Source organism: Notechis scutatus, chromosome 11, assembly GCF_049901735.1.
Source record: "Notechis scutatus isolate UNSWTSFEM ecotype Mainland chromosome 11, rNotScu1.2, whole genome shotgun sequence".
Taxonomy (NCBI): Eukaryota; Metazoa; Chordata; class Lepidosauria; order Squamata; family Elapidae; genus Notechis; species Notechis scutatus.
In genome coordinates this window covers 2,626,417-2,638,516 of record NC_142019.1, presented here as the reverse complement: position 1 = coordinate 2,638,516, position 12,100 = coordinate 2,626,417, and the positions used below count along the sequence as shown (strand labels likewise).

The following is a 12,100-nucleotide window of genomic DNA, read 5'->3' as shown; positions in this document are numbered from 1 at the left end:
ATGTTTTGTGGAAGGATTGTGTCAGCTTTAGAAGTTTGGAGTTGAGGTTTTCTGGAACGCTGATAGATTGTTGAAGTGGTTTGCCATTCTCTTTCAAAAGGGTCTTTCTTTTCTAGCCCACAGCCCTAGACTATCCTGGTAGCAACCCATCAATGTGCTTGGATTGTTCACAAGTTGTCTACCTAACATGGAGAATAAACCTGGTGTTTTGCAACGTCTTACCCTGTTTGGTTTTCCTTCAGGAAGAGGACCACTGCTTTCTCTTGACCATGTGCTCCAACGCTTGTGGGCGTCCTGGCTCTCAGGACTCTTCGTTTGCATGGAAGTTCTGTGTCCAGCTGCTTCTTCTGGGTTTTCTCCTGCCCACTTGGCTAGGTAAGTAAGAAGAGCATCATGGATTCGCCTTCTTAACTTCTGCCTTCCCAGTTCCAAGTTTGATTTGGTTAAGGATGACATAGAGGGGACTCAGCGGTTCAGTGGCTAAGATGCTGAGCTTGTCGATCAGAAAGGTCGGCGGTTTGAATCTCTAGCACCACGTAACGGAGTGAGCTCCCGTTCCTTATCCCAGCTTCTGCCAACCTAGCAGTTCAAAAGCATGTTAAAAATGCAAGTAGAAAAGTAGGGGCCACTTTGGCGGGAAGGTAACAGCGTTCCATGCACCTTCGGCAGTTTAGTCATGCCAGCCACATGACCACTGTCTTCAGACAGTGAAGACGTCCTTTAATGCCTCCAACTTGGCCCCACTGTTCAATAATTTTCAGTTGAAGATAAAACTTACTTCAAAAATAGTCTTCAAAAGAAAGCAATACAGTCCGAATTTAATGAGCAGATAGAGGTGAAATAAAAAAAACCCAAACAAACTACAATGATGAAATTTCCACAACGGAACAGGAGAAGTATTTACCAAAGTCAAGGAGATAACAAGGCACAGTCTGTTGTAAGGACGCCAACTAAGATAACTTCGGACCAAAATAAAACACGCTTTGTTTCCAGCGTTTGCCAGTACTCAGGTCCAAACTCTTATTCAGTTCTCACACCTGCAGCCCATGAAGAGGATCAAGGACCTCTCCTCCCGAGTAGACCACATCTCTCCCTTATCTTCTCCTCCCTGTGTGCCCTAGGATGGATAGGGGATGGACCTGGGTCCTCCTCTGACTGCTCAGCTGGCCTCTGCCCTTCCCCAGCCTCCTCCACAACCTCCGGAGCCACACTTCCACTCCCTATCTCCTGTTCCTCCTCTCCCTCAGAGTCAGTCTCCACCAAGGGCATGACAGTAGTGTTCTGATGCACTGATTATGTTACCTAGTTGGGTCATGAAACATCTGCAAGAAAACCACCAAGCTCAGAGAGCACCAAGGACCCCCTCATTTCAACCCTGAGCTGCAAATATTCTTCTTTATTGCTATTATCTAACAAATCCAGAAATATAAGGAGATATATGTCACCCTTAATTTTAACCTCGTTAAAATGCAGCGATCTGTGGGAATGATCTGAAAAGAGAAGAAGGAGAGACCTTACAAGCTGTGTCTCTCTACTCACAGAAGGTGGGAGGACGTGGGAAATGTTTCAGAAAGGACCCCAACCCAGTTTTCTAAAGAGTAGTAGGACTTGAATAAGCAACTGCCGTGGCAACTGTAGCAAAAAATTGGGGGCAACTCACTTAATGACTTCCTTGCTTAGCAACGGAAATTCTGGCCCCAATTGTGGTTGTAAGTCGAGGACTACCTAGAGTAGTGAACTCATTTCTTCTCCCTTCCCAGCGTCAAAATTTTTTCTAATCTTCTTGGAGGCTTCGCCTATCCCAGGGGAAGTCCCATATCAAACATCTGACTGGTTCTTTGTTCTCAGCCAGAGCACATCTGTGCATGAATGAAAGATTGCCGTGTCTTTTAGTTCTCTGGAGTGTTGACACTTGGAGTTAACGGGTCTCCCTCCCTCAAAATGCAATCAGAGCTACTAAGAGGCATAAAGCCGATGTGATGAAGCTAGACTGACATCTAGAGGTGAACATACGAGCTTCTGGATTGTTGTGTGATATGATTTTTTTTTTAGATCATCCTTTTCTATTTGGCTGCTGGATGTTGTTCAGATACGGGCATATTTCCTTCAGATTTCAGGCTATCCCACACTGGGGATTTGGGTGTCCAAAGTTGGGTGTGAACAGAACCAGGGTCTTTCCGGAAGAGGTTCTGCACTTCAGGGCTGGATTCCAAAAAAAGCAGAAAGTCAAGTGTGAATTAAAACACGCTTTGTTGAGCAAGACACAATGGGTTGGGTTTTTCTAGAACACTGAATGGTCAACAAGGGTTCACAAACCACAATGCCTGGCTTGGCCTGAGCTGTAAATGACACGAAACAGGGCAGTTGGTGGGATTCAATTTTTTTTTACTACCAGTTCTGTGGGTGTGGCTTGGTGGGCATGGCATGACTTGGTGGGCATGGCAGGGGATGGACACTGTAAAATCTCCATTCCCTCCCCACCCCACTAACCTGCTTTCCAGCTCTGGTCTCCTGTGCAGGGCAACCAAAGAAGACCCAGCTGATCATCTGGGACTCAATGGGAGGCAGAGAATAAATGGGGTTGGCAGGGCCAGTCAGAGGCGGTAGTGGCCGGGTTTTCTGAATTACTCAAACTTTTCACTACCAGTTCTCCAGAACCGATCAGAACCAGCTGAATACCACCTCTGAAATAGGGGCATTTGGAATAAACCAGCCAACCTGAGCTGAGCAAGAGTGCCAATGGTGGATTCTTAGTTTGTGGTGCACCGTGGGTGATGGGACATCCCTGGCTTGCATCAACGGAGACGGCAATTGGCAAAGGGAAGGTTGGCGTACAAGGCTTCGTCCCCAAAGCTTTTGCAAGAGGTTGAGCAGGGAAGTCTTAAGTGTTGTGTTGTGTCGTCCTCTTCCCCATCAGGAGCTGTGGAGATCAAGGTCTCCGAAGAGCCCGTGGTGGCCCTCGTTGGCCATGACGCCGTTCTCCATTGTTCCTTCTCACCGGAGGCCAATTTCAGTCTGAACGAGCTCAGCCTCTTCTGGCAGGTGACCGACACCAACCAGCGGGTGCACGGCTTCACGAAAGGCCAGGACCAGCCGGCCTACCAGGACAGCCCTTACGCCAACCGCACTGCCCTCTTCTATGACCAGCTGGCCCATGGCAACATGTCGCTGCTGCTACGCCGAGTGCAGATTTCCGACGAAGGGAGCTTCACCTGCTTTGTCAAAGCGCGGGACTTCAGCAGGGCGGCTGTCACTCTTCAAATGGCAGGTGAGCTTCAAGGAAGGAGGCGGGGAAGATGGGTTTCTGAGCCACAGGGAGATGTTCTGACCCAGCTTCCCAAACACGACAAACCCCCTGACGTGAACGCAAAAGATTCCTTTATTAGGAGGCCCGGCAGCCCCGGCAAAAAAGTTCTTCTCTCACCGCAGGCTAACAAGTCTGTCCGGCAAGCAGATGAATAGTTGTCTGCCACATCTATTCATCTCCACCCCCTGCCTTGTTTCCCCAAAGCTAGGGTGGGACTTTGCTAGCAGCAGTGGCTCTTCCGTCCAAGGACCAGCCCATAGATTTCCACCGCTCTCCTCTCCTCTGCCTTCTGCGCATCCGCAAGTCAGGCACTGGACCCGGCTGTTCCTCCTCTTTCTCATCAGCCACCTCCAGACCTGGCTCTTCCATCCCAAGGACCCGCCCATAGATTTCCACCGCTCTCCTCTCCTCTGCCTTCTGCGCATCCGCAAGTCAGGCACTGGACCCAGCTGTTCCTCCTCTTTCTCATCAGCCACCTCCAGACCTGGGTCTTCCATCCCAAGGACCCGCCCATAGATTTCCACTGCTCTCCTCTCCTCTGCCTTCTGCACATTCACGTGTCAGGCACTAGACTCAGCTGTTCCTCCTCTTCCTCATCAGCCACCTCCAGACCTGGCTCTTCCATCCCAAGGACCAGCCCATAGATTTCCACTGCTCTCCTCTCTCCTCTGCCTTCTGCACATTCACGTGTCAGGCACTAGACTCAGCTGTTCCTCCTCTTCCTCATCAGCCACCTCCAGACCTGGGTCTTCCATCCCAAGGACCCGCCCATAGATTTCCACTGCTCTCCTCTCCTCTGCCTTCTGCACATTCACGTGTCAGGCACTAGACTCAGCTGTTCCTCCTCTTCCTCATCAGCCACCTCCAGACCTGGCTCTTCCATCCCAAGGACCAGCCCATAGATTTCCACTGCTCTCCTCTCCTCTGCCTTCTGCACATTCACGTGTCAGGCACTAGACTCAGCTGTTCCTCCTCTTCCTCATCAGCCACGTCCAGACCTGGCTCTTCCATCCCAAGGACCCGCCCATAGATTTCCACTGCTCTCCTCTCCTCTGCCTTCTGTGCATCTGCAAGTCAGGCACTGGACCCGGCTGTTTCTCCTCTTCCTCATCAGCCACCTCCAGACCTGGCTCTTCCATCCCAAGGACCAGCCCATAGATTTCCACTGCTCTCCTCTCCTCTGCCTTCTGTGCATCTGCAAGTCAGGCACTGGACCCGGCTGTTCCTCCTCTTTCTCATCAGCCACCTCCAGACCTGGCTCTTCCATCCCAAGGACCAGCCCATAGATTTCCACCGCTCTCCTCTCCTCTGCCTTCTGCGCATCGCAAGTCAGGCACTGGACCCGGCTGTTCCTCCTCTTTCTCATCAGCCACCTCCAGACCTGGCTCTTCCATCCCAAGGACCAGCCCATAGATTTCCACCGCTCTCCTCTCCTCTGCCTTCTGCGCATCTGCAAGTCAGGCACTGGACCCGGCTGTTTCTCCTCTTCCTCATCAGCCACCTCCAGACCTGGCTCTTCCATCCCAAGGACCAGCCCATAGATTTCCACCGCTCTCCTCTCCTCTGCCTTCTGCGCATCTGCAAGTCAGGCACTGGACCCGGCTGTTTCTCCTCTTCCTCATCAGCCACCTCCAGACCTGGCTCTTCCATCCCAAGGACCAGCCCATAGATTTCCACCGCTCTCCTCTCCTCTGCCTTCTGCGCATCGGCAAGTCAGGCACTGGGCCCGGCTGTTCCTCCTCTTCCTCATCAGCCACCTCCAGACCTGGCTCTTCCATCCCAAGGACCAGCCCATAGATTTCCACCGCTCTCCTCTCCTCTGCCTTCTGCGCATCTGCAAGTCAGGCACTGGACCCGGCTGTTTCTCCTCTTCCTCATCAGCCACCTCCAGACCTGGCTCTTCCATCCCAAGGACCCGCCCATAGATTTCCACCGCTCTCTCTCCTCTGCCTTCTGCGCGCATCCGCAAGTCAGGCACTGGACCCAGCTGTTCCTCCTCTTTCTCATCAGCCACCTCCAGACCTGGGTCTTCCATCCCAAGGACCAGCCCATAGATTTCCACTGCTCTCCTCTCCTCTGCCTTCTGCGCATCCGCAAGTCAGGCACTGGACCCGGCTGTTTCTCCTCTTCCTCATCAGCCACCTCCAGACCTGGCTCTTCCATCCCAAGGACCCGCCCATAGATTTCCACTGCTCTCCTCTCCTCTGCCTTCTGCACATTCACGTGTCAGGCACTAGACTCAGCTGTTCCTCCTCTTCCTCATCAGCCACCTCCAGACCTGGCTCTTCCATCCCAAGGACCAGCCCATAGATTTCCACTGCTCTCCTCTCCTCTGCCTTCTGCACATTCGCGTGTCAGGCACTAGACTCAGCTGTTCCTCCTCTTCCTCATCAGCCACGTCCAGACCTGGCTCTTCCATCCCAAGGACCCGCCCATAGATTTCCACTGCTCTCCTCTCCTCTGCCTTCTGTGCATCTGCAAGTCAGGCACTGGACCCGGCTGTTTCTCCTCTTCCTCATCAGCCACCTCCAGACCTGGCTCTTCCATCCCAAGGACCAGCCCATAGATTTCCACTGCTCTCCTCTCCTCTGCCTTCTGTGCATCTGCAAGTCAGGCACTGGACCCAGCTGTTCCTCCTCTTTCTCATCAGCCACCTCCAGACCTGGCTCTTCCATCCCAAGGACCAGCCCATAGATTTCCACTGCTCTCCTCTCCTCTGCCTTCTGCGCATCTGCAAGTCAGGCACTGGACCCAGCTGTTCCTCCTCTTTCTCATCAGCCACCTCCAGACCTGGCTCTTCCATCCCAAGGACCAGCCCATAGATTTCCACTGCTCTCCTCTCCTCTGCCTTCTGCGCATCCGCGCCAAGTCAGGCACTGGACCCAGCTGTTCCTCCTCTTCCTCATCAGCTACCTCCAGACCTGGCCTTCCCATCCCAAGGACCCGCCCATAGATTTCCACTGCTCTCCTCTCCTCTGCCTTCTGCACATTCGCGTGTCAGGCACTGGACTCAGCTGTTCCTCCTCTTCCTCATCAGCCACCTCCAGACCTGGCTCTTCCATCCCAAGGACCTGCCCATAAATTTCCACTGCTCTCCTCTCCTCTGCCTTCTGTGCATCTGCAAGTCAGGCACTGGACCCGGCTGTTTCTCCTCTTCCTCATCAGCCACTTCCAGACCTGGCTCTTCCATCCCAAGGACCCGCCCATAGATTTCCACTGCTCTCCTCTCCTCTGCCTTCTGTGCATCTGCAAGTCAGGCACTGGACCCGGCTGTTTCTCCTCTTCCTCATCAGCCACCTCCAGACCTGGGGGCTGTTGACTCTCCTTCTGAAGGCTGACGGATGGCCCAGGCTCTGCCTCTGTCTGTCTCTCTCTCTCTCTCTCTCTCTGACAGCTCCATTTCCTCTTCCCCCTCAGAGCTCTCAGGTTTCCCTGATGCTGACCCTGACTCCCACGCCTCCCCCTCCTCTGAGTTGGCTGCTGGAGGGGCCAGCGGCCGACAGGCCACAACAGGACCGCTTGACTTACAATGGTCGGTTTAGTGACCATTCAAAGTTGCAACAGGACTGGAAAAAGGGACCTACAGCCATTGTTCAACCTTACGACTATCTAAATATTATTGCTATTGCCGTGGGTTTGGTCCTGAATCATCTCTCATCCATTCTTCTCCGGTTTTTAGCTACCTACTCCAAGCCAAATGTGAATTTGGAACCCAGCAAGAACCTGAAGCCAGGTGACCTGGTCAAAGTGAGATGCCACAGCTTTTCAGGGTACCCCGAAGCTGTTGTGCTCTGGCAAGATGGCCACGGCAACAACATCACTGACAATATCACCACCTCCCAGATGGCCAACGAGCAGGGACTCTTTGACGTCCAGAGTATCCTGCAGGTGGTGCTTGAGCCTAACAGCACCTACAGTTGCCTGATCAAGAATCCTTTGCTTCAAGAGGTGACCCATGCTTCCATCTCCATCACAGGTTTGTGCCTTTTGGGGAGTGGGTGAAATCTCGGGTAGTCGGTGAGTAGGGGGGGTCTACATTGGCTCTTCTGGGATGGAGGTTGGACTTAGCTGGGACTGCTGACCTCTGTGGAGAAGACTCGATGCTGCTGCAACAGTCACCAAGTGGTTGTAAGTCGAGGTCTACTTGTACTTAATATCTCTGTAAAAATTATTTATTTAGTGTACGGCACGTGTCAGCCAGGGATCACTGAGGTGGCTGGCTGCCTCTGTGAAAGGATTTTTTTTTCGGGCGGTGTTACCTTACCTGCGGAACGTCTGAATGCCAGTAGGCAATCAGGGGAGGGTCCTTTTTCGTCCCTTCCACGGCTTATTCGCTCACGCAGACATGATATTCTTCCGATTAAAATCGGAATTCCGATTTTTTGGGGAATCGCCCCCCCTTTCCCCCCTTCTTCTCCTCCTTCCCCTCCCCTCGGAGGCCCCGAGTCAGGAGTTGCTACCGCTGGTGCGGCTCCGCGTGGCTCCAGTCCCGCGTTGCCTCGGGAAGGGAAAGGCAAAAAGGAAGAGCCGCGGCAGCGCTTTGCAACGGCAGCAGCGGCTCCCGGTTTTGCCTTTCCCTTCCCGAGGCAACACAGGACTGGAGCCATGCGGAGCTGCGCCGGCGGTAGCAACTCCTGACAGCCCCAGCCGGATACCTGAGCGGAGCCCGGGCGGTGCGAGCGGAGACCGCTGAGCGGCAAGGAAAGAGAGCTGGGCAGCCACAGACCAGCCTCCGTGCAACACGCCACCGCCCGGCCCTGGCGAGGGAAAGCAGCGGGTGCTCCCCAGGCGGCGGCCTTGGCCCCACCACCAGGGAAACAGCTGCCTAGCTCCGGAGCTGATCCACACCTGACCGGCTGGAAAGGAAGGGTGTGTAGCGTTGGTGTTGTGTGTGCGATTTCTTGGCGCGCGGCAGGGGGTCTCTTTTGGCTGGCCCCGATTTTTTTTTCAGAGGGGAATATCATGCCTGTCACGGGAATCGAACCGTGCACCTCCGTGATGGGCGGGCCCAACATCTTACCCAGGGGATGGCTTCAAAAATATTAGCAAAGAGTTCTCTGCCTGGTTGCTGAATGGGCATGGACATGGTGGGTGTGGCTTAGTCAGCCTCCTGCACCGTGGCAGGGGGGCATTTTGCCCTCCCCGTGCTCCGGAGGCTCTCTGGAAGACGGAAATGGGACGATTTATGGCCTTCCCGAACTTCCGGGAGGCCCGTTTTTCGCCCTCCCTGACCCTCCGCGCATGCCCTACACTTACCTGCATCCAAAACGGGCCGTGGGGGAGTGACTTCTGGGAGGGGCAGGGTGGGGTGGGGTGGGCGGGGCCAGCCAGGAGTGGGATTTGGGGCTTCTCTGAACGGCACAGAATCTGGTCTTACCACGTGAGCCACTGCGGCCGCTCTGTAAAATTAAAAAGGCTTAATGTCTTTAGCTTTGGACAGAAGTTATTTTTTACAAATGGAGTTTGTACATTTTTACAAATGGAGGCCAATATACGTGTCCCAGGACAATGTTGCAGGATCCAATCTGGGTCAGCAAATTGTAGGATTGCAGCAGTGGTGGTATTGGACTGGTTTGGCCCGGTTCTGGCGAGCCGGAAGTGGTGATGAGCAGCGGAGACCAAACTGGTTCTCTCCACTGCTCTGCTGTTGGGCTCACCTGCCCGCCTGGGCTCCCATATTCACTTTTATCTGCTGAATTTGAAATGCAGCTGCTTTCAGGGGTGGGATTCAAATTTTTTAACAACTGGTTCTGTGGGCGTGGCTAAGTTGGTGGGTGTGGCTTGGTGGTCATGTGACTGGCTGGGCGTGGCCAGCTCAACATCACTCACATCGAGGCACGGATCTCCTCGCCTGGCCTCTCATGACTGTGGGATGCTGCAACAGTCGTAAGTGTGAAAAACGGTCATAAGTCACTTTTTTCAGTGCCATTGTAACTTTGAATGGTCACTCCACACAAGCAAAGTACCAGCAAAGGAGGGGGAAAAAAACTCCAGAGAGGTTCCTGAGACAGGAAGTCTAGTCCTGCCAAGAATGTAATAATGGTTAACAGAGAGGCAGTTCTGTAAGCAACACCAGAATGTTTCCTTCCTGCCTTCCTTACAGGATTAGGTCAGTAATTTCTTCTAACAACCGGTTCTCCGAACTGCTTAGAATGTTAACAACCAGTTCTAGCGAATAGGTGCGAACCAGTAGAATCACACCCCTGGCTGCTTTGCGCGGCACAGAAGAGTGCTGCGTGGCAGCTGCTGAAGTGACCTGGATTGTGCAGGCTTGCAGGAGGCAAGTTAGAATGCCTTTGTAGCTGCACAAATGCCTCTGCGCCTGCGCAAAGTGCGCATTTGGTGCATGGGCACACACACAAAGTATCTGCATGCGTGCAAAGCACGCCCGCCAAGCCACGCCCACCAAACCGGTGGCAACACTATTTGAATCCCACCACTGGATTACAGCCTTCAAAAGGATCGGCTTTCGGGGACGCCTGACCTTTTCCCTCCGAGCGCTCTGACAGCGCTTGCCTTGCCAAGTTATCTTTGCTGGCTTTCCAGGTGTCTTCGAGTCATTCCAGTTTTTTTATAGACTCCCCCAAGCTAACCTTTTTCATTTGATGGTAACATTAAGTAGGGTTTAATTGTCCTTGGCACGGCAATTGCTGCTTTGTGAGAGAAGATCCCTTTGGGAGCATAAACGTTTTGATTAAACACACAATGCCACTCGACGGAGCCCAGTAGGGTTGGACACCAGCTGCAAGCGTCTTCTTGAGGGCAGCAAAGGAAACGCAAATCGAACCGATGTCTTTTCTTGTAACCCAGAGGTCCCCAACCCCTCATAGCCGTGATCCAATACTGGCCCGTGGCCCATTGGGAATTGGGCTCTGTAAGTGACAGGTGTTCTGACCCAGCTCCCAAACATGACAAACCCTCTGAAGTGAACCCAAAGATTCCTTTTTATTAGGAGCGCCGACATTAGGAGCGCCGACATTAGGAGATTCCTTTATTAGTCCCGGCAAACAGTTTCTCTCTCACTGCAGGCTAACAAGTCCATCCAGCAGAGTCTGTCACATCTATTCATCTCTGCCCCCTGCCTTTTATCCTGAGAGCGGGGGGGGGGGGGGGGGGTCCCCCGGGTTTTTTTTTTTTTACGAGACTGGAAGTGGGGCTCCCCTTGCTGACAGCCAGTGGCTCTTCCATCCCAAGGACCTGCCCATAGATTTCCACTCCTCTCCTCTCCTCTGCCTTCTGCGCATCCGCAAGTCAGGCACTGGACCCAGCTGTTCCTCCTCTTCCTCATCAGCCACCTCCAGACCTGGCTCTTCCATCCCAAGGACCTGCCCATAGATTTCCACTGCTCTCCTCTCCTCTGCCTTCTGCGCATCCACGCGTCAGGCACTGGACCCAGCTGTTCCTCCTCTTCCTCATAAGCCACCTCCAGACTTGGCTCTTCCATCCCAAGGACCTGCCCATAGATTTCCACTGCTCTCCTCTCCTCTGCCTTCTGCACATCCGCGCGTCAGGCACTGGACCCAGCTGTTCCTCCTCTTCCTCATCAGCCACATCCAGACCTGGGGACCATTGACTTTCCGTCTGAGGGCTGATGGACAGCCCAGGCTCCGCCTTCATCTCTATCTCTGACAGCGCCATTCCCTCTTCCCCCTCAGAGTTCCCAGGTTGCCTTGATGCTGACCCTGACCAACGCCTCCTCCTCCTCATCTGATTGGCTGACAGATGAACGTGTGAAATCCGTTTACACAAGTGGTGGGGGCTTGCGTTCATATGCGAAGCTCCATTTGTTCAAATGGAGTTTCACACGGGAGTGCGAAACTGTGTTTATGTGAGTGTTGGGTGCTTGTGCTCACGTTCGAAGCTCCATTTGTTCAAATGGCATTTCACACACGCGTGCAAGCACCTGCCACTTAAATGGAATTGTCTCCTCTCTGCCCTGTTGCTGTCACCACCCCCATTGGTCCACAGGGCTGGAAAAATTGGGGATCACCGTTGTAACCCATTGGTACAACCAGAATATACAGATAATGCTCAACTTACAAACACAATTGAGCCCCAAATTTCTCTTGCTAAGCAAGACAGTAGTGACGTGAGTTTTGTCCATTTTATGACCTTTCTTCCCACAGTTGTTAAGTGAATCCCTGTGGTTCCTAAGTGAGTCACACCGTGGTTAAGTGAATCTGGCTTCCCACATCAACTTGGCTGGTCAGAAGGTTGCAAAAGGGGATCACGTGACACTGCAATGGTCATAAGTATGTGTGATGACCCGGAGTGTAGCACAAACGTAACAAAATCCAAAACATAAATAAATGTCCTTTAATGCCTCCAACTTGGCCCCACTGTTCAATAATTCTCAGTTGGAGATAAAACTTACTCAAAAATAGTATTCAAAAGAAAGCAGTACAGTCCGAACTTAATGAGCAGACAACGGTGAAATAAAAAACCAAAAAAACTACAATGAAGAAATTTCCACAATGGAGCAGGATAAGTAATTACCAACTTCAAGGAGATAACAAGGCACAGTCTGTTGGAAGGCCGCCAACTAAGATAACTTCAGACCAAAATAAAAGACACTTTGCTTCTAACAACTCTGTGTTTTAACCGTCTCTCTTATATATTATTCTCCCCAGTTGCAACCAATGAGGGGGATCATGGCCGCTTCCTCTCTCGTAAGCCAAATTGTTTCCTTCTCTGTTCCTCCCTGAGTGTCCTAGGATGAAGAAGGGATGGGCCTGGTTCTTCCTCTGACTGCCCAGCCGGCCTCTGCCCTTCCCCAGCCTCCTCCACAACCTC

The 12,100-nt window shown here is 52.7% G+C and overlaps 1 protein-coding gene across 6 annotated transcripts in view; it reads left to right on the top strand.

Moving 5' to 3' along the window:
* The window catches only part of CD276 (CD276 molecule), a 30,837-nt gene that overhangs the window by 5,812 nt on the left and 12,925 nt on the right, over positions 1-12,100 (top strand). For all 6 annotated transcript variants that reach the window (XM_087972563.1, XM_087972560.1, XM_087972562.1 and 3 more), the window contains exons 2-4: positions 243-375; positions 2,918-3,268; positions 6,987-7,283. In XM_087972563.1, coding sequence (XP_087828689.1) covers positions 270-375; positions 2,918-3,268; positions 6,987-7,283 — 754 coding nt within the window. In that variant the 5' untranslated portion in view covers positions 243-269. The remainder of the gene's footprint in view (positions 1-242; positions 376-2,917; positions 3,269-6,986; positions 7,284-12,100) is intronic.